The 24,187-nt window shown below is 48.7% G+C and overlaps 2 protein-coding genes across 4 annotated transcripts; one reads left to right on the top strand and one right to left on the bottom strand.

The window, feature by feature from the left end:
* Positions 1-1,703: 1,703 nt before the first annotated feature.
* ZSWIM9 (zinc finger SWIM-type containing 9) lies at positions 1,704-10,513 on the bottom strand. Of its 3 annotated transcripts, none has more exons than XM_063137586.1 (4): positions 10,015-10,513; positions 7,901-7,964; positions 6,409-6,661; positions 1,704-5,186 (listed from the first exon to the last, which is right to left on the bottom strand). In XM_063137586.1, the coding sequence occupies exons 1-4, from the start codon at positions 10,105-10,107 to the stop codon at positions 3,815-3,817; spliced, it is 1,782 nt and encodes a 593-aa protein (XP_062993656.1). In that variant the 5' UTR covers positions 10,108-10,513; the 3' UTR covers positions 1,704-3,814. The 3 variants fall into 3 exon arrangements, with proteins under 3 accessions (XP_062993656.1, XP_062993657.1, XP_062993659.1); XM_063137587.1 differs by having other exon boundaries at positions 1,704-5,183; XM_063137589.1 differs by lacking the exon at positions 10,015-10,513 and having other exon boundaries at positions 7,905-7,967.
* Positions 10,514-12,356: 1,843 nt separating this feature from the next.
* On the top strand, positions 12,357-24,106 carry LOC134406246 (zinc finger and SCAN domain-containing protein 20-like). Its single transcript, XM_063137571.1, has 4 exons — positions 12,357-13,205; positions 16,656-16,833; positions 18,571-20,532; positions 22,717-24,106. The coding sequence occupies exons 1-4, from the start codon at positions 12,408-12,410 to the stop codon at positions 22,857-22,859; spliced, it is 3,081 nt and encodes a 1,026-aa protein (XP_062993641.1). The 5' UTR covers positions 12,357-12,407; the 3' UTR covers positions 22,860-24,106.
* Positions 24,107-24,187: the final 81 nt, after the last annotated feature.

Here is a 24,187-nt window from a genome sequence, read left to right as displayed (position 1 = left end):
GGAGGTGTGTCAACCAGTTCTGGATGGGGCTACACTCCCCCTGAAAGACTGTGTTTGCAGTTTGGGGGTGCTCCTGGATCCGTCGCTCCAAATGACAGCCCGGATGGATGCGACAGCCAGGAGTGCCTACTATCAGCTTCGGCTGATACGCCAGCTGCGCCCCTTCTTAGAGTCAGAAGACCTAAAGACAGTAATGCACGCACTGGTAACCTCAAGGCTTGACTTCTGCAATGCACTCTACATAGGGCTACCATTGTACCTAGTTCGGAAACTTCAACTAGTTCAAAATATGGCAGCCAAGTTGGTCACCGGTACATCTAGGGGTGAGCATATTACCCCAACATTAAAATCACTCCACTGGCTGCCAATTAGTTTCTGGGCAAAGTACAAAGTGTTGGTCATTACCTTTAAAGCCCTAAATGGTTTGGGTCCAGGTTACCTGCGGGATCGCCTTCTCCCATATAGTCCGCCCCGCACACTCAGGTCCTCTGGGGTGAACTTACTTCAGTTAGCTAAAACTAGGCTGACATCAGTTTCCCAGAGGACCTTTTCTTCTGTCGCCCCCAGATTGTGGAATGGCCTGCTGGAGGAGATTCGTAAAATTATCTCTCTGTGTGATTTTAAGGCAGCTTTAAAGACTAGCCTTTTCCGGCAGGCCTATCCAGATCAATGTTAAATCATGAATTTTTAAGATGTATTGATTCCTGTTCTAATGTTGTTCCCTGCCTCGATCCAAAGGGAGAGGCGGGTAAGAAATAAATAAAATTATTATTATTATTATTATTATTATTATCATCAACATCATCATCATCCTTGGCTGGCTGTGATCTCCCCACTCAAGATCTCTGATCTCATCACCCAAGCAGAAGAAATGGCAAGTCAGGTAGGAGATTGAGGGACACTGGGAAAGTGCCCAGGTAGCTGCATGTGAGTCCACACAGAAGGTGGTGGGAAGGGGGGGAAGCTTGGTTAAACACCTGCCTGGATCAGGGCCTGGTTGTGAGCCAAGTAGGGTTGGAGCCTCCTGTTCATTTATAAGGTCTCAGATGAAGCACTGATGAAGCCACAGCTCCAAGGTTTCCTGAATTGGGGAAATGGATATGGGCCCAAAAAATCCTGTTGGTACCCCTGGGAAATGTATTTTTTTTTGTTTTCTATACTTAATTTCTTATATATTTATTTGATTTATCTCCCACATCAGGTGATCTGGTCCTCTGGACCATATATAGAATATGTAGCGCAATGGATTGTCAGGCATGGCATGGCACAATACAGTGTATTATTAACCTTGATTTCTTTTATTATTTTTATAATGCCATTTCTCACATCTTGTTATATTAATGTAAAATATTACAATGTAACAGCCTGGTTCGCATGTAATGACAACCCAGAGTATGGGCTGAATATGGGTTGTCGTTGAATCGTGGGTTGTTGTTACATGCAAACCCTACATTATGGCTTAACTATGCGTTATTAACCACCAACCAACTGGGAAAAGAAGCTATGGTTTGTTGTTGGGTTGTTTGTTTTTGGGTTGTGAACTTTCTTCAGTTGTGAATTCAACCCATACACAAAACCATATTCTGGGTTGTGGTTATGTGCTAAGCACAAACAAAACAAAATCTCCACAGTTCCTGCTTAATTTAAAATTAAGGAAGACCTAGAAATCTTTATTTTAAAATCTTTATTATTAAATCCTAATATATTTTTATTTGGACATTTCAGTACCGAGCTCTGGATTTGAAGGGGGGGAAAAGGAACACAAAATGGTTCAAAACCCTAACCCTAGCCACAGATGGCATGCAAATGGTCCCATTCAGGCCTTCTGCTTTGGGGTTTAATGGGTGAGAGGGAGGATGAGTACGCCAGCTTTGCCCTCCTCCATCGCCAGCTTCATTGCCTTCCATGTGTTGAGGGCAAATTTCTGCAGTGGGAAACCTTTTCTATCTAAAATTGCATGGGAAGCCTGCGCTGAAGGAAAAGGCTCCCTGCTGCATAAGTTATTCTTTGACACAAGGAGGGCAACAAGGACAGTGATGGAGGGTGAAGCGGGCAACCTTCAGCCCTCAGCCTAATTTCAAAAGCCCCCCCGCATATGATTGGTTAGACCTCTTGTCAAGGGCGATTTGTCCCTTCCCTCGCAGCCTGCTGCATGGGAAGCAAGATGGAGGCTCAGTTCCGACAACACGTTTCTCTATGCAGTGTGAAAACTCCGCTCAACTGTTGAGTTTGTAGGGGGTGCTCCCCACACATGTTCTAACTCCACCGTTGTGTGATGGGGACCCCCATGGAGTTGAGTAAAAGGCAACGCGATGTTTGATTGACAGTTCCTCCACCCTCTCTCCTCCCCCAGTCCTCTTGATGGTATCCCATCAGCCATTGCTGCAAAAAAACAATCCCAGCGGCTCTCCTAGAGCGGCACTCGCTCCTAGGGGGAACTCTGTAGCCAGTGGGAAAAGTCCACTCAACGCAATGGGAAACTCCATGGAGCCCTCCACACAACATGCAACACAACGGTTGTGCAGTAACTCACCTCTGCGCAGCGTGGATATTCAGCGTGGAGTGTTTTCCAAAAAAACTCCACCATGGGATGGAGTTTTCCCTCCAGACAACACATTTTTCAATTGCGGTGTAAAAACTCCACCGTGGCGTTCTAAAACCATAATTGAGAAATGTGTTGTCTGAATGAAGCCACAGAGAGAGAGAGAAAAGGGGGACTCATCCATTTTGGGCTCTGGCTCTGACCACCTTTAGCTTGAGCCCTGTTCACTGCTGACATGCGGCCTACAGCAGAAGGAAGGTTGCCCACCCCTGACCGTGTGCTTGTCCTCACTCTCCCCCCACTCACGTGTTCATTAGCCCCCAGAACAGTATCCCTGAATAAGATTCATATCAGTGGGTTGATTAGATCAGATCATCAAACGGCATGGTTTAAGTTTCGTGTGTTCAGACCCAGAGCTGCTTCCTAGAGCTGTGAGTGTGCTGGACAACTACCGAAACTGATACGGGGCACAGAATCCAGTATCTGTAACGCTGTGGGCATTTCCTTGGGGAAATCTCAGAAACCAAGAAGAGAGGGCGGAGCTGAGCAGGATTCCCAGTGGCAAGAGAAGGATAGGCCTCCTGTGCCTTGCTCAGCTCTCTACACCTTCATATAACTAGTAGAAGCAAAGGAGATAACACAGAATAAGCCAATATGCTTAACAGCTTGATTCTAGGCAGACTTTGGCTCACTTAAGTCCATTGATTTCAGCACACCTAACTCTGCATAGGATCGAGTTGCATGTCGCATAATGTGTATAGAATTGAGCTTCACAAGAAAATTTGAGTTACCTTGGTATAGAATTTGGACTTTTTAAAAAGGCAGCTGAGACCGTCAGAATTTGGCTTTTCTAGTTGCAGAATTTCGTGCTTGGATTTGCAAAATAAATGAGCATCCAAGTCTAAAATCCCGCAGCAGCTGCCTGCATTTATCTGGGGGTTTCTGAGTGAGTCAGTGGGGCCTAGAAACTGCCCTTGCTTCTTTCCCCCTTTCTCTGGAATAGCTGCAGGGCTTCACGGTACCCCAGTCCTGGCTCATGACAGTGCCCACGTCATGTTTCTTAGCATCCACCAATCCTTGGGCGCATGGGCGGGCAGTGTCAGTCTGTCTAGTACTCCGGAATGGATTGCTTCCACCTGAAGATGAGTGACAGTACAGTAAGACCAGCACCTTCCTTCTGCCAGAGTGGCCATTATGGAGGAAGTCACCAGGCCTCGCGTACTGCCATCCAATACGTCTGGCATGTTCTTGGGCTGGCAATGGGTACGACAGCTAGCATTCCTCCTCTCTTGTGATGTCCTGATGCCTCCCGGGCGAGCCGGGCAGCAGGTTGGGGTCAAAAAGAGGCTCTCCGACCCAGAGGCGTACGGCGAAGACGTGTCGGCATGGCAGCCGGTGAGCCATGTAGATGGAGCAGCTGCACGTAGCCAGGTCCTGGCTCACCAGAAAAGAGCAGGTGCTCCCCTCCAGCAGGTAGCCGTCAGGCGCCTCCTTGAGCTCGTAGTGTGAGTGGGGCACCAAGTCCAGCTCCTCTGCTACCAGGTCGGCGCTGTCGGGCAGGCAGGCGGCGTGGTACAGCTCGGCCACGGGGGCCACATTGAGTGTCGCCGTCTCCACGTGCAGGGCCTGGAGATCCAGCAGGCCCTGGACACAGGCCGCCAACGCCATTGGGGGGCTGAGCGCTGTCAACAGCTTCCGTCGGTGAGCGCTGAGATGGTCCAGGAAAGAACACTCCCGGTTCTTCTCAAAGGCCCAGCACTCCGCCCACATGCCTTTCTGGGGGTGCCACCGCTCCAGGAAGTACTGCAGGAAGGAGAGCGGGGCCACGTCCTCCAGGTCGCTCAGGTACTGGCTGTAGACCCGTGGCGAGTCGGCATTAGCCAGGTTGAGCAGCAGGTTGCGGATCTGGTCCTCCTTCGGCACGTCTAGTTCGCAGGCCCTGCGGTAGAGCGCCTCCAAGACCTGCAGCCGGCAGATCTGCACCCGGGCGCAGGGCAGCACCTCCTCCACCGCGTCTAGCCCCGTCACGCCGGCCCCGACCGTGACCACCTTCACCCGCAGCTTGATGTCCGGGGCGCTCTGCACCAGCGAAGCCACAATGAAGATGAGGAGGTCGGGCAGCCCCTGGCGAGCCAAGCAATAGGCCACCTCCCGCCCACGCCCGTTGGCATCTTGGCACAGCACGGTAAAGAGCTCGAAGTCCGCGTCCAGGCAGGCGGCGCGCTCGAGGAAGAGGCGGGCGGGGAAGCGGCGCACCAGCTCGCGCATGTGCGAGGTGGCCAGGAAGATGCTATTGAGGACGGCCACGTCCTCCTGGAACACCAGCTTGACTTTGGCGCCGACGTCGGCCTTGAAGAGCCCGTCCAGGATGGCCAGGAGATCACACATGCCCTTGTCTTTGGCTTTGCTATAGTCCTCCAGGTTCCAGATGAGGTCTGGGGCCAGGAAGCGCTTGGAAATGCTGTTGGTGATGCGGATGGGCAGCCCCAGGCTGGCCCTCAGCTGGTGCCGTTTGAAATGGTGGGCGAACTCGAGCTCCGACAAGCGGTGGTTGTGCTCCAGGTTGGCGTCAATCACCACCAGGCGGTCCTTCTTGGGGCCGAGGCGCAGCGTGATGGAGGCTGGGCAGTCGATCTTTTCACTGCTGCAAGAGAGGAGATCAGTTTGTTTGGCAACAGAACGGGGCAGGAGGCCGGCATTCTGCATCGGGTGCAGAACTCCAAGAGGATGGAGGCGAAAGCTACTGTCCCTTCCCTGTGTGTGTGTGTGTTTTCCCCATGGAGGATATATACCTCTGGGGAAAATTTAAAAATCTGCGTTACCTGGTGCTTTTCCAAAAGCAAAGTCCACTGATTTCATTAAAAATAAAAAGGTGAACCTATTGTAACTTAGGCCATGCTCATGCAGAAAATGGCAAACAGGGCTGGCCGGTACTGCAAGTTTATTCTGAAGAGCATGCCTTAATTCTGCACTGTTCACTAATGGTTTTTTTTTTAACAAGGGTACAATACCCACCGGCACATTCCTCCCCAACGGAAGCTTCCAAACAGTCTTCCATGGCAGTCCCACGTACAATGCACTGCAGTAATCTAGTCCAAATCTATGCATTTTCCTATTAAATCCCATCTAGCTCAGTTCTGAGCTACTCTTACTTGCAGTAGCAATTCAAGATCTCTTGCTCAGTCCTGTGACCTGAGATCCTTTTCACCAGGGACTGAATCCGAGACCATTGCATACATAGCATGTGATCTTCCACTGGGCTGTGGCCCTCCATCAAAGAATGTATCGCTGGGGTGAGATTGGGCCTGGTGGGAGATCCTGGCTCATATTCTCATATTATGCACCAGGGTATCACTTCAGTTCTTTGCTGCATATGAAACTGGGCAGGGTGAGATACTTGAGAATTTCTCCCCAGGTTCACCCTGCCCTGCAACCTTGGAATTGCCTCTCAGAACACTTATGTGACGCCTTCTTGCTTCACTCAAATCCCTCATCAAAACCTACCTTTTCTGTGAAGTCTGACACAACCTCCTCGCCCTACTGCAGCTTCCCCAACCTGATGATCCCCAGATGTTTTGGAATACATCAGCCCCAACCAGCATGGCCCAGGATCAGGAATGATGGGAGTTACAGTCCAAACATGGAGGACGCCAGCTTTGGGGAGGCTGCCCTGCTGTCCTAGCGTATGCAGTTTGAAACAACTGCGTATTGCTTCCCAGTTCACCCCACCTTGCTTCCTCTGTACTTTCGCCCAGGTGGCATTTTTGTCTGTAAGCTCCTTCAGGCAGGTACCTGTTCTCTTGTCCTTTGTGAAATGCCATGCGCACTGATGGCATTATCTAAGAAAATAATTAATAACAGCTTACAGGCGGTTGCGTTGCACCGTGCTTTGCCCCACGTAGGTCCCGCTGTGCTTGCAGATGAGACGCACAAAACGGAAGCGGAGTCTCTCAGCTAGGCTGGGCTGATAGTACGGCGGGTTCTGGCGCAGCGAGATCAGTGGCTTCAGGCTGGCAATGATGAACAGCACTTTGTGCTTTTCGCACCAGTCGTCGAAAAACATGCTGAACTGGTGCCAGGTGTGGAATTCCCGGCCCAGGCCTAGATCCCCCATGGCACCTGCGAGCAGAACAGCAAAGCCAATCATAGCATCATAGAATAGCAGAGTTGGAAGGGGCCCATAAGGCCATCGAGTCCAACCCCCTGCTCAATGCAGGAATCCACCCTAAAACATCCCTGACAGATGGTTGTCCAGCTGCCTCTTGAATGCCTCTAGTGTGGGAGAGCCCACAACCTCCCTAGGTCACTGATTCCACTGTCGTACTGCTCTAACAGTCAGGAAGTTTTTCCTGATGTCCAGCTGGAATCTGGCTTCCTTTAACTTGAGCCCGTTATTCCGTGTCCTGCACTCTGGGAGGATAGAGAAGAGATCCTGGCCTCCTCTGTGTGACAACCTTTTAAGGATTTGAAGAGTGCTATCATGTCTCCCCTCAATCTTCTCTTTTCCAGGCTAAACATGCCCAGTTCTTTCAGTCCCTCTTCATAGGACTTTGTTTCCAGACCCCTGATCATCCTGGTTGCCCTCCTCTGAACATGCTCCAGCTTGTCTGCGTCCTTCTTGAATTGTGGAGCCCAGAACTGGACGCAATACTCTAGATGAGGCCTAACCAGGGCCGAATAGAGAGGAACCAGTACCTCACGTGACATAGCAGCTCAGTCCTGTGCACACTGACCTGGGAGTACTAACTCCATTGATCACAATGGGATATACTTCTGAGAAAGCATTCCAATGTTAAAAGTCCTCGACTTTGCACCAGTTATTACCAAAATAACAGACACCTTTTCTCTTGTTCTTCTCTCCCCCCTGTAAGATGTAAATGTTTTTGGATTGTTGGTTGTTTTTATGCACTTCATGATTTTAATTTTTGTGAACCGCCCAGAGAGCTTCAGCTTTTGGGCGGTATAAAAATGTAATAAATAAATAAATAAATAGATTTCTGTATCTCCCAAGAAGTGCATGTTTTTGCATTTTGCTTTGAACATGTAGAATCCACAAATCTGGATATTTTTCAGTGTTTGCTAGAAATCAAGAGTTCCAGCATGCAGCATATTCTAGCAAAGTAGTTAAATATAAAGTAGTTAAACTCAAGTAAGGCAGCTGGGACAATGCTTGCTGAAAAGAACACACATGGAGGTTATGATGCTTTAACATTAGAGATTTTCAGTTGTATCTAACATTAGTCTAACTTTAAATCCTATTCATTTCAATGCATCTACTCTAAGTAAGACTAACTTTGGCTACAACCCTCAGTATTCACCCACAACCAGAGCATGTAAGTGACAAAATACATACTGTACCTACTGAAACGGATGCCTTTTCTGTGAACTGAGATGCCTTCCCACCATTTAAATTAAAAACAACCTGAAGAAGAAAGATTTATATAAGTAGCAAGTATTTATTAGCAATATTTCTATAACATCTTTCCAAAAATCACCAAAGTGGTGCACAGCCCATCAAACAACATGGAAGCATTAAAAACCAGCAGTAAAAATATATTAAAGCAACATTAAGAACTGTGAAAACATTTCAAAAGGCAAGATAGAAGAGATGCATTTTAACTCCATTTGGAAAGCTTACACAGTCGGGACTGAATCTCAACTTAAGGGGAGACCGAGAAAGCTCTTCCACACCTGCCCAATGAACAGGCCTTTTTGAGCAATGATATCTTCAAAAGAGTTCTCCTGCAGTTCTTAATAATAGACAGGTAGTCCATTACATAACTATGCCATGTAACTTTTAGGTTAAATCCAGCATGTTGAACTGAGCCTGAAAACAATACGGGAATAGTTTTCTGTTTTTATATGCAGAGCTGGTGAAACCCTTTACTCCCACCAGTAGTCACTGTCTTTGTGAGGTTACTGGTCCCTCTGAATTAAGGTTCTAATAAGCAAAATATGTGATGCAGGGTTTTTTTTTGGGACACAGGTGCATACAAAGGTGGGACAGGATGGGGAAATGAACTATCTTCAGCATTCGCGGCAATAAGCCTGTGTGCACCAGTTGCTGGGGAACATGAGTGGGAGGGTGCTGTTGCACCATGTCCTGCTTGTTCATCCCTGGCCAATGGCTGGTTGGCCATTGTGTGAAGAGAGTGCTGGACTAGATGGACCCTTAAGGGGTCTGATCCAGCAAGGCACTTCTTATGTTCTTAACTATTGGATCCTAAGTGTGAACGTGTGGATTGTGGTACAACTGTGTACGTGGGCAAAACCAGAAAAGCCAAAGACACACAGAACATAGGAAGCTGCCTTATACTGAGACAGACCATTGGTCCATCTAGCCCAGTATTGCCGACACTGACTGGTAGCCGCTCTCCAGGGTTTCAGGCAGTTTTTTTCCAGCCCTACCTGGAAATGCCAGGAATTGAACCTGGGACCTTCTGCATGCAAGGCAGGTGCTTTACCAACGAACTACAGCCCCTCCCTAGGCACCTGCCACCTGGGCTCTCCCAAAATTGGAAGCAGGTCCTTCGCACTACAATGCTGACAATTTATGGCATATATAAATGGATAGTGCCGATCTGCAGAAATCTGATTCTCACTCCCAAGCCCCTAATCTGTTTAAGAATATGCCTGTGTGTATCTGCTGTGTATATACACACAGGCACGCACACATATACTTATACTTGCATGCACAAAAAAACTTACATCATACACTGACACATAAATGTGTGAAATTCCTAATGCAATCAATGCCAAAGTATGTATTACTTAGTGACATGCACATGCTGCAGGAGAGATGCATATATGCGTATAAAGGCTCGGTCACCGAGGACCCTGTGCCACTGCTCCGGCCCCCACCGCCCCAGCTGCGGAGAGCGGCCCCCAACTGTCTCTGGGCCTCGATCCCCCCTCCCCCCCCGAATCATCGGAGCCATACCTGCCCGGCTGCCGTCCTACCCCCTCCAGCCACCTCGGATCTTTTGCCTGTGCTTAGCGGCACCTTTTGCATCCAGGCCCGCGCGCAGAGACGCCGACCCGGGCGCTCCGTCTCCCGCTTGCTGATTCCGGCCGGGGGGAGCCGCGAGCCGCGAGCTCCGCCTGGTGGAGCTTCCCGCAAGGCAGCGCGCTCGCAGGACAGCAAGCGCCGCGCCACCGAGGGAGTCGTGTAAACCGAGCAAGAGAGGCGATTCCGCAAAGGCTCCTCCAGAACCTGATTCTGCAACGGTGGTCAACACGCAAAGAAAGCGGTGCCCCTGGGCATGTGCAGAGCGTTTTCCCCCTCGTTTCCCTGAGCCACCCAAATTCGCGCATCGGAAATGAGGGGCTATTATTAGCTTCCAGTTCAGGAAACGCGACTGCCAAGAAGACCCGACACCTCTGCTTCGGGACATGTTGGATTATGACCCGGGAGTGCCGAGTTCGAATCCCTGCTCAGCCACAAAGCTCACTTTCTCTCTCAGCTGACCTACCTCACAGGTTCGTTGTGATGATAAAGAAGGCGAAGCATTTCTCTTCCTTGCGCCTCTTGAAGGAACGGCGGGATCAAGATGCAACCAAGTCATCGGCAATACCCCTGCCTTTTTCTCGGTGGTTACCTTCTTACTTTAAAGATGTTTACTCTCCCCCAGGTATGGGGGAAGGCTGGCTGTAGTTATTCACTGGTGAGGAAAATCCACTTTGCACACGCTCAGGAGGCTGTCTGTTATGATTGTGCCTTAGCACAAGCCAGGAGAAATGCAGCCCAGGAACATTTTATTTTTCAACTCTAGACCCCATTTAGTCCACCCCCTTCTTCAGCTCAATACCTGCTACAGTTCCCTTCGCCAGCACAATCCAGAGTCCACACAGAGTTCTGGTGCCTTGTCAAGTGATGTGATGTGACCTACAGGAATTCAGCAGCCATTCCTCCCCCGCCACCTCCTCTCATCATGGAGATGCCCTGCTGGGAACAGCTGCACTTGTTGAGTTTCTGCCTGCCACGCCGCTGCTGAAAGCTTGCATGTGCCCGCGCAGAAAGTGCCGACTCCGAGAGGATACAAAACTTTGTACATGCTCAGACCCGGCGTGCTAAACAGACGCCCGCGCAGGCTGCATCTGACCATTGGAAAATACTTTTTCTAAAAAATCCACTGAATGGACAAGCGGTGATGCTGCCGGTGAAAAAAGGCAGCCAGCGGCAACAGCAGCAGCAACAACAACACGTGGTACAAAATGCAGGGCAGAAACCAAGACAGAAGAGAAGAAAGGGAGCGAAAGGTTAGCCTTGCCTCCTCCCCCTCCCCCGGCTGAATGACAAGCCTCCCGACCACTCGCGACCGAGCATTCAGGAGGAAGAGGATTAACCCTGCTCTCGCCAGGGGGCAGCTCCCCTTTGCCTGGTCCCTACCTTCGAAGCTCCGGAGGGTGGGACGGGGGCAGGGAGCAGTTCCGTGGCGGTGGGTGGTGAGAGCCGTGCGTGGACTGGCCGCGGTGAATCCGTGCAAAGGGGCCCCGGTGATCAGCAGGCGGGCATGCCGAGAGCAGCAGGGGCAGAGGAGGCGTCCTTCCGTGCAGGAGGAGGCAAGAGACTCGTGGCTAGTGGAGGCTGGGTGTGGGTGGCTTGCAGGACTTAGAATCGTAGAATAGCAGACTTGGAAGGGGCCTATAAGGCCATCGAGTCCAACCCCCTGCTCAATGCAGGAATCCACCCTATGGTTGGGGAGCGTGAGTGCGTGGGTGAATGGGTGGGTAAGCCCTTACCACCGTTAAATGCAGACGGGGCAATCTCTTTTGGGGAGGGAGGTGTTCGGCCTCTTGGTTAGGCATTTGCTCTTAGTTATTCATTATATAAATCATGTACAGAACACTCTTTCAAAATGTGCCCTTGGGACAATGTTTCCCTCCATATATTTTCCAATTTCTTAATAATTATTGTTTCATCATATAAATAGATCAAGCCGTTCCTTTTTAAATCATCCAGTTATAAACTCTCCTTGACGTATGATACAGCATGCTATGTTGGCTCTAGGTTTAGTCCTACTTTGGGTAGACCCAGTGAAATCAATGGGCTTTAAATTCATCATGACGAAGTCCCATTCATTTCAGTGGGTCTGCTTTAAGTTTGACTTAATATGAATCTAACGCCAACACCCATATTGCAATTCTAGGCATGTCAACTCAGAAGTAGATCTCACTCATTTCAGTGCAGTTTACCATTAAGTAAGTGTGCATAGGATTGCATCATTAGAATAACTTTTTCTTAGACAAATGAAAATCATGGTTCCCCCCCCATCTTTACCTTGTTTGAAGTGTTAAATGTTTGTGCTGAATCTTGTTTTAGAAATGCTTCTCTCTCTCTCTCTCTCTCTCTCTCTCTCAATTGAATAAAAATGGCTGTTGCTTAAAGATTTATATAGTCTTATGGCTTCAGTCCTGGAGTTGTGTTCTTCCTACAACACCCATAATCCCCAGCCAGCAGAACACTAGGTTGGGAAGGCTGCTGTATTTACTGAATTGTAACCCCTGTTGAACTCATTGGGGTTTACCGCAATGGAGGCCTGTATAGGATTCCATTCCATCCTTTTGGAGGCAGATGCTGTTCCAAGTCTTGTGCACCCTCTCCCATTACCAGGCTAGTCTCATGTGGGGCTTGAGGGGTCGGATGGCTTTGAAAATGATAGTGTCCTCGGGTGAAAGGGAAAGGAATTTGGAATGTAAAAAAACACAAAAAACTTCTAGGCTTGTGTGTGTGTCTCAAGTGAGAGCAAGAGCTGGGCCCTTCTTTTGTATCTGACTGTTAAAATCCTATTTTGGTGTTCTGGCTGCAGGCTTCTTTCCCTGCTTCCATTGAGAGCTGGGAGAAACGGAGCACAGAGGCCCTGTGATGGCAGCTGAGCTGGAGAGTCGTTGCCAGCTGGGATTCCAGGCTGCAGCTCCGCACGACCAGGCCGAGTTGTCCCAGGTGAAGGTGGAACTGGAAGAGACCCCAGCCCCTGACTCTGGAAAGGGCCCAGCTGGAGACCATCGGACATGGGCAACGTGGATGGCTCCGACATGGGCCAGTACTGAAACACAGGAGGGGCTGCCTCAGCACTGGGCGGTCCAGTGGCTAGAGGAGCTAAAGGCCTCCCAAGCCTTCTCAGGAGATGGACAGAATCCCCCTCTGAAGAGTCCTCAGCTGCCCCAGTTATCTCCTGGTGCCGACATTGAGATCTACCTGGCTACCTTTGAGCGAGTGGCCATGGCCTGCAGGTGGCCCAAAGTGGAGTGGGTGACCCGACTCGTGCCGTTGCTTAGCAGAGATGCCCAGCAGGCTTACAACAGCCTCGATCCCAGAGATGCCGGGGACTATGTGAGGGTGAAGGCTGCCATCTTGCGGGGGGACGCCGTGAGCGCGGAGACGAGGCGTCGGCGCTTTCGGCAGTTCCGCTATCACGAGGCGGAAGGCCCCCGCGAGGCCTGTAGCCTCCTTTGGGAGCTTGGCCGCTGTTGGCTGAAGCCGGAGAGCCGCACCAAGGAGCAGATTCTGGAGCTCCTGGTTCTGGAGCAGTTCCTGACGGTCTTGCCAGAGGAAATGCAGAGATGGGTGTGGGAGTGTCATCCGGAAACCTGCGCTCAAGCTGTGGCCCTGGCGGAGGAGTTCCAAGAGGGACAGCTGAAGGCTAAGGCCTGGGAAGGCCAGGTGAGCACCAGGCTCTGTCCACAAGGTCAAAGTGAGCCCTGTCAGGGAACAAGAGATATATCAGGACCCCCAATATGTATTATTTATTTACATAAGTTACAATTATATCCCATCTTTTCCTCCAAGGAGCCCAAGGCATGGTCCTCCTTTCCATTCACCCTCACAACAACCCTGTGAGGTAGGTTGGGCTGAGAGACAGTGACTCTCCCAAAGTCACCCAGTAGGCTTCCTGGCAGAGTGAGGGCTAGAACCCGGATCTCCCGTGTCACAGTCCAGTACTCTAACCACTACACCATACTGGCTGCACTTGGTGTGGTGTGGGTAGTGGTTTAAACTATCTTGCTTCACTGTATTGTCCTGACCTGAGGTTGTTAATCACCCTCTTCTATTCTGTGGTTTGCAGCTTAGCTTTTTATTCATAACATCGTTGGAGATAAAGGATCATGAGAAGAATACCAGATACTGGCTTGTTACCAACACATGATGGAAATATTTAAGAAGCTTTCAGGAAACATTCATTAAGTGCATAGGGCCTGGACACTGCAGGGAATGGCCAAAGCTTGGCAGTAAGCATATGCTTTGCATGTAGAGTGCCTTTGGTTCAGTCCTGGGTGCCTCCAGATTAAAGGAGCTGCAATAGAAGCAGAGCTGGGAAAGGCCCTAGAGAGTCATCAACATGAGAGCCCAGCCGGATCATACCAAAGCCCCCTCTCATCCAGCATTCTGTTCCCTCATTGGCCAGCCAGATGCTCCAATGGGAAGTCCACAAGCAAGACATGGGGGCAACCCCATCCTCCCTCTTGTGTACCTGAACCACTGACATATACTGGACTAGATAGAGTAGATTGAAAAGGGAATTTCAGCAGCTGTCATTTGGATATATGGAGAACCTGGTGAAATTCCCTCTTCATCACAACAATTAAAGCTGCAGGAGCTATACAAGAGTGACCAGATCAGCTTTAACTGTTGTGATGAAGAGGAAATTTCACCAGGCTCTCCATACATACAAATGACATCTGCAGAAATTACCTTTTCAATACAACTGTTAAAGATACAGGAGCCCTGTCCTCCTTTGTATATGGTCACCCTAAGATAGAGCATTTCCTTACAAATATTGATGTGCCATTAAGTAACTGAGGCTGCACTCCTATACACACTTACCTGGGAGTAAGCCTCATAGAACACAGTGGGGTTTACTTCTGAATGGACATGGATAGGATTGCACTGTAAGGCTGCTTGATGTGTTCTTCACTAATTAACCTTTGCATTAATTGGGACTTCTGAGTAGACATGGATTGGATTGCACTGAAACAAATGAGCAAACCACAGAAGTCAGAGGGTGTTGGTTTAACTTTTCATTTCAGGTGTTAGAACTGGGGTGGGCATCTTCTGACCCTACATATGTTTGGGTCTACAACTCCCATCTGCCCTAGGCAGCATAGCCACTGATGAGGGATGATGAGAGTTGGAGGACAAAATATATTTCTGGAGGAGAAGGCTATCAAGGGCTACTAGTCCTGATAGCTGTATGCTACTTCCAGTATCAGAGGCAGTAAGCCTATATGCCAGTTGCTGGGGAACATGGGTGGGAGGGTGCTGTTACACCGTGTCCTGCTTTGTTGGTCCCTGGCCGACAGCTGGTTGGCCACTATGTGAACAGAGTGCTGGACTAGATGGACCCTTGTTCTGATCCACAATGGCTCTCCTTATGTTCTTATCTGGAGGGCCACAATTTCCCCATCCTTGTGTTAGAATGTTGTAGGCCTGCCTGGAAGCCACATGAGAAAGAAGTCACTGTTTCAGAGATAAAATTTATTTATTTATTTATTTATTTATTTATTACATTTCTATACCGCCCAATAGCCGAAGCTCTCTGGGCAGTTCACAAAAGTTAAAACCATAATAAAACAACCGACATGTTAAAAGCACAATTACAAAATACAGTATAAAAAACACAACCAGGATAAAACCACGCAACAAAATTGATATAAGATTAAAATACAGAGTTAGAACAGTAAAATTTAAATTTAAGTTAAAATTAAGTGTTAAAATACTGAGAGAATAAAAAGGTCTTCAGCTGGCGATGAAAGCAGTACCGTGTAGGTGCCAGGCAGACCTCTCTGGGGAGCTCATTCCACAGCCAGGGTGCCACAGCGGAGAAAGCCCTCCTTCTAGTAGCCACCTGCCTCACTTCCTTTGGCAGGGACTCACGGACCTCTCTGGGGAGCTCAGTTGTGCCAATAAAGTTGTGCCAATAAAGGTATTGCCTGACTGGATTTTGGACTCTTGGAGAGATGCATGCGCAAGCATGGAATGAGCTGCCAACGGAAAGAATTGGTGATGATTTCAGTTTGTGCAAATCTGCAGTTGGGGTGTTAGAACTAGGAAGGGAAAAGGAAGCAGAAGGGAACAAGAATATTCAATTCATCATTTGTTCAAATTTAAGTTACAGAATAAAGGTTTTTAGTTAAACGTATAAGAAGGAAGCATAGGAGGGGGGGGGGGGGAAACGATTTGGGAAGAAAAGAACAGTTCAAAATATGGCAACCAGGCTGGTCACTGGAACATCTAGGGGTGATCACATCACACCAGTCCTAAAATCTCTTCACTGGCTGCCAATTAGTTTCCGGGCGAAGTATAAAGTGTTGGTTATCACTTTTAAAGCCCTACATGGTTTGGGTCCAGGCTACCTGTGGGATCGCCTTCTCCCATACTATGCGCCCTGCACACTCAGGTCCTCTGGGAAGAATCTACTTCAGTCAGCAAAGACTAGGCTGACAACCATTACCCAGAGGACCTTCTCTTCTGCTGCTCCCAGACTGTGGAATAGCCTGCTGGAGGAGACTCATCAGCTTGACGGTGTTTTAGCATTCAAGAAAGCTATCAAGACTGATTTCTTCCAGCATGCCTATCCAGTAGAATTTTAGGATATTTTTAGTATGTTTTTAGGATGCTTTTAGGATGTTTTTAAACAGTGTATACCATGTTTTTAATCAGTATTTTATGCTTGCTGTTGTTCCCCTCCTCGATCCAATCGGAGAGGTGGGTAAGAAATATATTATTATTATTATTGATGATGTAGAACAAGAAATAACTTCTGCTATGTATCCCACACAAGTTTTTTTCATGGGATCTCCTACTGATAGGATACCGTGGTATGACAATATGGCATTCAGATGCCCTGCTTACTTGGCTTGTAAAAACAGTGAGTGGAGGATGCTTAAAAACATAAGTATGAATGTACTCTCGGAGTTGACTGGAAGGGTACTCCTGTCCCTTGATAGCTCTATGGCCTTCTCCCTGGCACAGCTGGTCACAGTACTGGAGGTGGCTGCTAGGTTTCCTGTGAGGTTGCTTTCCTGAGTAGCTGAAAGCAGGTCATGTGTGTGTGTGTTGAATTTTGTTCACTAGGGCTTCATGCAATGGGACACCATTGGCTCCCCTCCACAGGTCACGATGTCCGTGAAGGTTGAGAGAGTGACCTCGGAGACGATGCAGCCATGCACCTTGTGGGAGTATTCCAGCTCCCAACCTAGTCCTGATGGCACCTCCCAAGAGGAAGAAGGCCAGAGCGAGTATGACTTACCTGGAGTTCCCAGAAAGGAGCCATGTGACCTACAAGAAACAGGTGAGAAAAGCATGGGACAGCAATAAATGCATCTTCTCCCCCCCACCAACTCCCTACTCAAATTATAAATCATAATAAACATCTTGTCACCTTTGCTCGTCATTGTCAATATGGTCTGGAACAGGAGTGGGTAACGTGTGGCCCTCCAGCTCTTTTGGCCTGTGACTCACATAACCGCTCACCATTGGCCACGCTGACAAAGGGTGATGAGAGTTGTAGCCGAAAACATCTGGAGAGCCACAGGTTGTAGGCTTTCAGAAGGTGTTCTGGGAATTCTAGCATCCCAGGGTATGGTCTGAAGGCACATGAGGCAGCCACCTTGCTGAAGCTAAGCAGGTCTCGGGCTGGTCAGTTCTTGGAGGGGAGACTACCTGGGAACCACATGTAGCCATCTAGAGTTCCATGATGGAACAAAGGTGGAATAGAAATGCAATAAATAATAATGTAAAATGGAGTCCCTTGGAATTTTATCCAGGCTTATTCCACCTTGATACCTCAAATGGGATACTGAGGCCTACTCCGTTGGCTCAGCCAGGACGTTCTTTGGTGTCTTCCTCCCAAGAATTTTCTCCTGCAACGACCATTTGACCAGGTCATTATGTAACATGTTTATTAGGTATTGGAACAATATTAACTAACATATATATATATGACAAGATGAAATGTTATTTTATTGCGTTGGTTTTGTTTAGGAGTCCCCCCTCTTCTCTTGTTTAAACTATCTGAGTTACATTTTGTATTTTTGTTTACAAATTAAACAAAACTAAAAAGGAAACCATGTGTAGACTAGTAAAGTGATGGACTTCCAATGGCACAATCTGGCACCCTCCATATGTTTTGGACTACAACCCACTTTATCCCCAGCCCATGTGGCAATCTCAGGGAATTGTAGTCTGACACATCTGGAGGGTACCAAATTGGGGAAGGGTGCAGTAAAACACCTGATGAGAGATGGGAATGGGTGCAACATCTCCTTAAATCAGTCTTCCCCAACCTGGTGCCCTCCATATGGCTCGGGTCCAGGTTATCTGAAAGACCGTATTCTCCCTTATGAGCCTGCCCATGCTTTGAGATCTTCTGGAGAAGTCCTTCTTTCAGTCGCACCATCTTCACAGGCGCTTGGTAGGAACATGGGGGAGGGCCTTCTCGGTGGCTGCTCCAGTGCTTTGTAATTCTCTTCCCGGGGAAGCTAGACTGGCTCCCTCCTTGATGTGCTTTTGGAAGCAGGCAAAAACTTCTTTGTTCCGGCAGGCCTTTGGAGAATAATCTGGTCCTTCCATCTATGTTAAGGCCTTGTAAAATTGTCATGTGTTTTAAACGTTTAATGTTTTAATATTGTAATTTATTATTATTATTTATTTTAATTTTAATTTTTGTACATTACTTTTCCTAGGTTTAAAATGTATATGTTTTAAATTTTGTAAGGCTGCCTTGAGGCCCAGTATTGGGCAAAAAGGCGGGATACTACTACTACTACTACTAATAATAATAATAATAATAATAAGTTTTGGATGTTAACTCATCAGCATCAGTAAGTATGGCCAATTTTCAGGAACTCTGGGAATTATAGTCCCAAAATATCTGGAGGGCACCAGGTTCGAGATGGCTGCTGTAAGTGTTTTGCGCCTTCTGGGAACAACAAGTATCTATACTGCACATAGGGAACTGGGTTTTTTACTCGTCCTTACCAGCCTGCTCTGAGCTGCGCATCTTTTCTGCTTTGCATGTCTCCATCAGCAACGGAGGCTTTGAGAGCTGCATCCCGCCGGAAGCAACGTGCGGTCAACTGGGGAGAGAAGGAGACCCGAGCTTTCCTGAGCATCTGGGGACACGCACGTGTCCAGAAGATGCTGCAACACCAGTATCGGAATGAGGAGGTGTATAAGAAGATTGCGGCACAAATGGCAGCCCTGGGATACGACCGTGATTGGGAGCAGTGCCGCCAACGTGCGAAAGACCTTCGCCGGGGTTACAAGGACATCAAGGACCAGAACCGACGCTCTGGGCGCGGCCGACAGGTGTGGCAGTATTTTGAGGAGTTGGACGCGATACTCGGGCCACTCTTTGAACTGGGCAACGGGTATGATGGATTGGATGGAGCAGATGATTTGGTGGGGGACACGGACGCCGGAGGGACCACAGAGCCTGACTCGGGCAGCTCCGCTGAGTCAGAGCAGAGCGGCATTTGGGCGGTGGGTCTCCAAGAGGGGATGGATAACAGCCTGGCCACCTTCCAGCGGGCTGCCAACTGGGGGGAGAAAGAGACGCGAGATTTCCTCGGCATTTGGGGGTGCAAGCATGTCCAGAGACAACTCCATCAGCAGCACTGGAATGAGGACGTCTACAAAGAGGTGTCAGCGGAGATGGCGGCCCTGGGCTACGGCAGGGATTGGGAGCAGTGTCGCCAGCGTGCCAAGGACCTCCGCCGTGGCTACAAGGACATCAAGGACCACAACAGGCGTTCCGCTCGTGGGCGGAAGGTCTGGCAGTACTTTGAGGAGCTGGATGTGATCCTGGGGCAGGGGGCAAATGCCGAGGCCCGGTGTGACCTGGGTGGTGTGCAGAGCTGTGGAGAGGATTCTACAGACGGGGGGCTATCCACGCAGAATGTGAGCCCCGTGGAGGTCCAGGACTGTGATCAGATTGATATGACATCGGGGTCTAGTGAGGAGGTGGAGGATAGCCACGTGCCCTGCCAACGGGCTGCTAAATGGGGGGAGAAAGAGACACGGGACTTTCTGGGCATTTGGGGTCAGGACTGTACCCAGAGCTTACTCCATCACCAGCACAGGAATGAGGAGGTCTATAAGAAAATAGCAGCGGACATGGCCATCCTGGGGTATGAGCGTGACTGGGAGCAGTGCCGCCAGCGGGCTAAAGATCTCCGGCGTGGCTACCGGGAGGCTAAGGAGCACCACCGGTACTCTGGTCGTGGGCGGCAAATGTGGCACTACTTTGAGGAGTTGGACGTGATACTCAGGCGGTGGTATGAAATGCGTAGTGGGCACACGGAGGAAGAAATGGCTCTAGAAGGTACTTACGTGGGCATGTGTGCCCATGGATCTCCAGAGCACCACCACGGTCGGTCCCAAACGTGGACCGGTAGCCCTGCTGAGGCATTGAATTCTCTGGACTCTGAGGCATTGCAGCCAAATGGGACTGTGGACAGTAGCCAAACAGAGCCCGTGGTTAGCCAAGCTCCTGGACAGCGGGCCGCCAGGTGGGGGGAAAGGGAGACCCGTGACTTCTTGAGCATTTGGGGACACGAGAGCGTCCAGAGCCAGCTCCATCAACAGTACCGTAATGAGGAGGTGTACAAACAGATAGCGGTGCAAATGGCAGCGCTCGGTTATGACCGGGACTGGGAGCAATGCCGCCAGCGTGCCAAGGACCTCCGGCGTGGCTACCGGGATGCCAAAGACCAGAACCGGCGCTATGGCCGCGGCCGGCAGGTGTGGCAATACTTTGAGGAGCTGGATGCCATCTTGGGACGTTGGGGTGAAAAAGGCAGTGGGCCCAACGAGGGAGAAAAGGCAGGGAGCGACACTGCCTTGGAACTCTGTGCCAGGGGATCGGTGTCGCCCAGTGTGTTGCCCTGTTCTCCCGCACTGGTCCTGGGAGAAACCCGGAGGCAGAGGCCTGCTAAGGTTGGGAAAATACAACTGCCTGAGGACGAGGCAACCAAGTCAGACAGCCCTAGTAAGTCAGCTGTGTTCAGTTTGTCCATGTGGGGTGGGAGTGTTCTTGTGTTGTGGGAAACAGGTAGGTTTGTCCATGGAGAAAATCTTGTGCTGAGGAGGGTAAACTTCATCTGTTTATTAAAAGGCATAACTAGCCCTATCCCAACAATCCAGTAAACTAGGTGTCTAAATATAGACACACATTATATATCCCTCCAGTTTTCCGAAACCAGCCCTCTCCACCTTGGTGCCCTCTAGATCTTCTGGACTACAACTCCCAACATTCCTGACCAATGTTCATGCTGGCTGGGGCTGATGGGAGTTGAAGTCCCAAAACATCTGGAGGGAACCAAGATGGGGGAAAGGCTGTCTTAAAGCCACAGGCATCAAGTCTGAAGCACTCTTCTCTCATATAAGGGGTACATGTACACAGCAGAATTCCAGCCTGACCAGGATCTGTGAGTCACGTTTCCTGGGAAGAGCAAAACAGTAAAATATAGCGAACTCTGCTTACAGATCTTGAGGTAGGTATAGACTGTGCTTTTTTAAAAAATAAAATTGTGCACAAAGAAAACCAAGGATTCATGTCTTCAAATGAAGTAAATGAGGCTAGGTTTATTTTTCGATTATTTATTGTGTTACCCTCAAGGAGCTGTGTTGTGCGCTGAGGCAGTGCTGCTCTAGGGCTTTGCGAGCCCTTGGGCAGGACACCTTCAGCACACACACCCTTCCCTCAGTGAGTCTCCATTTTCACCACCGTTGCTCCTCATCATTTTCCTCATTATTGCTCCACTTGGCAGAATGAGCGCCATTGGCATAGGGCTTGGCAGAGTGAGCGCGAGTGAGAAAGTAGGCGGGGGCATTTACTGCTCCTCCTCCTCAATACCACCATTGGTCGGGCCAGAGTGAGAGGCAGGTGAGCAAGCCAATGGCAATGGTAAAGTGGAGGAGCTCTTGTTAGACGGCCTCTGCTGGTATGTGGACCTGCCCACCCTGGATCCCAGCCCTGAACTCAGGCCCCGTCCCTCAACACTGGATTCTTTTTGAGGAATCCTTTCTGGGTTCTACAAGGCATCGCCTTCATATTTACAAGGTTTTCTTCAGTGGCATATGAACCAGAAGGTTGTTCTTTTGAAGGGGAAAGAAAAGCTCCAGAAGCTAATTCTGTGCCTAGTAACAAATTCCGAGCTTCTGTGTTTTCAGTTGAACTGAACAATATACCCTAAATAATAATAATAATAAATTTATTTCTAACCCACCTCTCCATTTTGATTGAAGCGGGGAACAACAGTAAATATAAAATACGTAAAACTGAATTAAAACATAATATATATTCTTAAAACATCCTAAAACATCCTAAAATTCCACTAGAGACATAATTTTGCTAGGACCTTCTCTGCATTTTATATTGTGAGTTTTTTTTAAAAAAACAAACAAACAAGTAATCCCACCAACCTGCGTGCGTTTGCATTTATTTTTATGGTAGCTTGCCATCCTTGGCCATGTTTTTCATTAAAAGGTGGGATATAAATTTTCCTGATCAATGAATAAATGCAAGCCCCTTTGAAATGAATAGAAGCTGGGCAAGGGCACTTGAATGCAGGAGATCTTCTGGGTGGACTGTGTGTCGTCGTCGTCGTCATCGTCCCCCGTCCTGTGTCCCCTCTTTTAGCATTCTCTGTGCAGGTTATTTGTCTGTTCAGTGGCAGAATCCCTGAGGGAGAACTTTTGTATTTTCTGACTTTTAGAAAGCACAGTCTCAAAAGACTCTGACTGGCAGCAAAGTAGCCAGTAGACCTGTTCATCCAACACACTAAGCCATGGTTAGGCTGCTAACCCTTTTATGGCAAATGGTTAGCGAGCATGTTTAAACCATGGTTTTGGGGCCACCATGGTTAGGAATAGTTCACAGGACACGCTAAATCATGGTTCATATGACACACTAAGCCATAATGTTTAGCTCAAAATGCTTAACCACCATGGCTTTAGTGTGTAGTTTGAACAGGGTCAATGTCTTTCCCACTTTGGCCACTTACTTTTTTTAAAAAATAGAGACAGTAGGGTTTGAACCCAAAATCTTCTGCTTGCAAAGTGTGTGCACTACCGCTCAACCACGCCCCCTCTCTCTATACTCGGAAGAGCTTTTCCCCCCTACAGCATTCTAATATATGTCGCCTTCTCTATTGGTTTTTCCCTGAAACAGAGCGACTGGCTCCAGGCATCTCTTCAAGTTGGACTACACCTGGCAGTGGCCAGTTACAAACTCCCTGCAGCCGTGGCAAGAGGTCCCAGGGAGAAGACATCCGGGAGCTGATGGTGGAGACCAAGCGACGTGTGGTCCTGTGAATGGGTTCCAGAGGAGGGAACTTTGTTTAGAGAGAAGATGGAGTGGCAGTGGTGGGCAGTTGTTAACACATTCAGCAGTTGCCTGAAGATGGGGTTGGATGGAGTAGAGAGAGAGAGGAATGGCTGAAGAGGAACAACCCAAAGGAGGAGTTTTGGAGGTTAGGCTGAAAAGTCCTGAACCACCTCTAGGGCTTCTGGTTAACGAGCAAAAATAAGCCCGTGCAAGAGGCTTGGTGCTACGTTTATAAGGAGAACTGCATGTACTTTGTGCTTAAAATAAATTGAGATTCTACACTAAGGTAAACTGAATTCTGCAACCCCAAAAAGCAGAATTCTGCAATCTATAAATTACACAAATAAGCACATTTGCACAGTATCTAACTTTGCATAACTTATTTTCCAGTTTTTTCTACTTTGCATAATTTGTTCTCCTTGAGTTTTGGGTGGAGGCAAGGAGTGCTGAGAACCTGCCTTCTAACCATTGGAAGTCTTACTTCGCTAGTTCATTAGGTATTGGGGTTGGATTCAGATTTATGCTGGATCAATTGCATTGGTGGAAGTGGACGTCGTCGCCCCCTTCTTTCTGCAGCAGCCCCTCCAGCCCTCTGAAAATGCTACACAGAATCAGGGACCCTGCTTAATGGGCGAAGGAAATCTCCCAAAATTAGACAGAGGGGCCTTTCACAAGCGGAGCCGTTATTCTTGTGGAAGGCAGATCCTGAATCCGACCCTTAAGATGGCTAGCAATTTGCTTTAAAGAAAAGCAAGCAAGTTGAGATTCTCTGGCACCTGGGGTCACATTGCCATATTCTGTGGCTTTTTAGCGTGTGGGCAGAATTGCGGCGTACACACCACCCTGGTTGCAAGAGGAATTGTTTATGTTACATCGTTCGTTTTAGTCCTCCTATATATTTTCCCGTTTTCGAGTTACAGGCAGAGGCAGGCAACTTGTAGACCAAAACATCCAGAGAGTCACGCCCCCTCCCATCCCCAACCACGAGGGATTTTGGGAGTTGTAGGCCACAACATCTGGAAGGCCAAATGTTGCCTGACCCTGCACTACAGCTACCTCTTTTGTCAATGCCACAATAGGTCACTCTTGCTGCTTTCTGCACCACACTGCAGCCTCTTGTCTGAGCTGCTCTTAAGCAGTAACAACCTTTAGGGGCTGATCCTTTCAGGATGTTTTAGAATTTGTTTTGTTAATTCAACTTTTTAAAAATAAATAATTTTATTGTAAAACAAAATCTTGGTACGGTTTGTAATTTCAGTCTCATGCCACAGAAGTGAAGCCTCCTAATATTTCAGTGGAGTTCTTTCCAGGGGAG

The sequence above is a fragment of the Elgaria multicarinata genome, chromosome 11, assembly GCF_023053635.1.
Source record: "Elgaria multicarinata webbii isolate HBS135686 ecotype San Diego chromosome 11, rElgMul1.1.pri, whole genome shotgun sequence".
NCBI lineage: Eukaryota > Metazoa > Chordata > Lepidosauria > Squamata > Anguidae > Elgaria > Elgaria multicarinata.
Note: the sequence above shows the minus strand (reverse complement) of the source record. Positions and strands in the feature narration are given on the sequence as shown.

Coding starts and splice junctions, on each gene's coding strand:
- ZSWIM9 (XM_063137586.1), bottom strand. CDS start 10,107: ATGACTTGGTTGCATCTTGATCCCGCCGTTCCTTCAAGAGGCGCAAGG. Junction 7,965..10,014: donor CATCACAACGAACCTGTGAG/GTAGGTCAGCTG, acceptor TTTCTTCTTCAG/GTTGTTTTTAATTTAAATGG. Junction 6,662..7,900: donor AAAGGCATCCGTTTCAGTAG/GTACAGTATGTA, acceptor TTCTGCTCGCAG/GTGCCATGGGGGATCTAGGC.
- LOC134406246 (XM_063137571.1), top strand. CDS start 12,408: ATGGCAGCTGAGCTGGAGAGTCGTTGCCAGCTGGGATTCCAGGCTGCA. Junction 13,206..16,655: donor CTAAGGCCTGGGAAGGCCAG/GTGAGCACCAGG, acceptor TCCCCTCCACAG/GTCACGATGTCCGTGAAGGT. Junction 20,533..22,716: donor AACCAAGTCAGACAGCCCTA/GTAAGTCAGCTG, acceptor TCCCTGAAACAG/AGCGACTGGCTCCAGGCATC.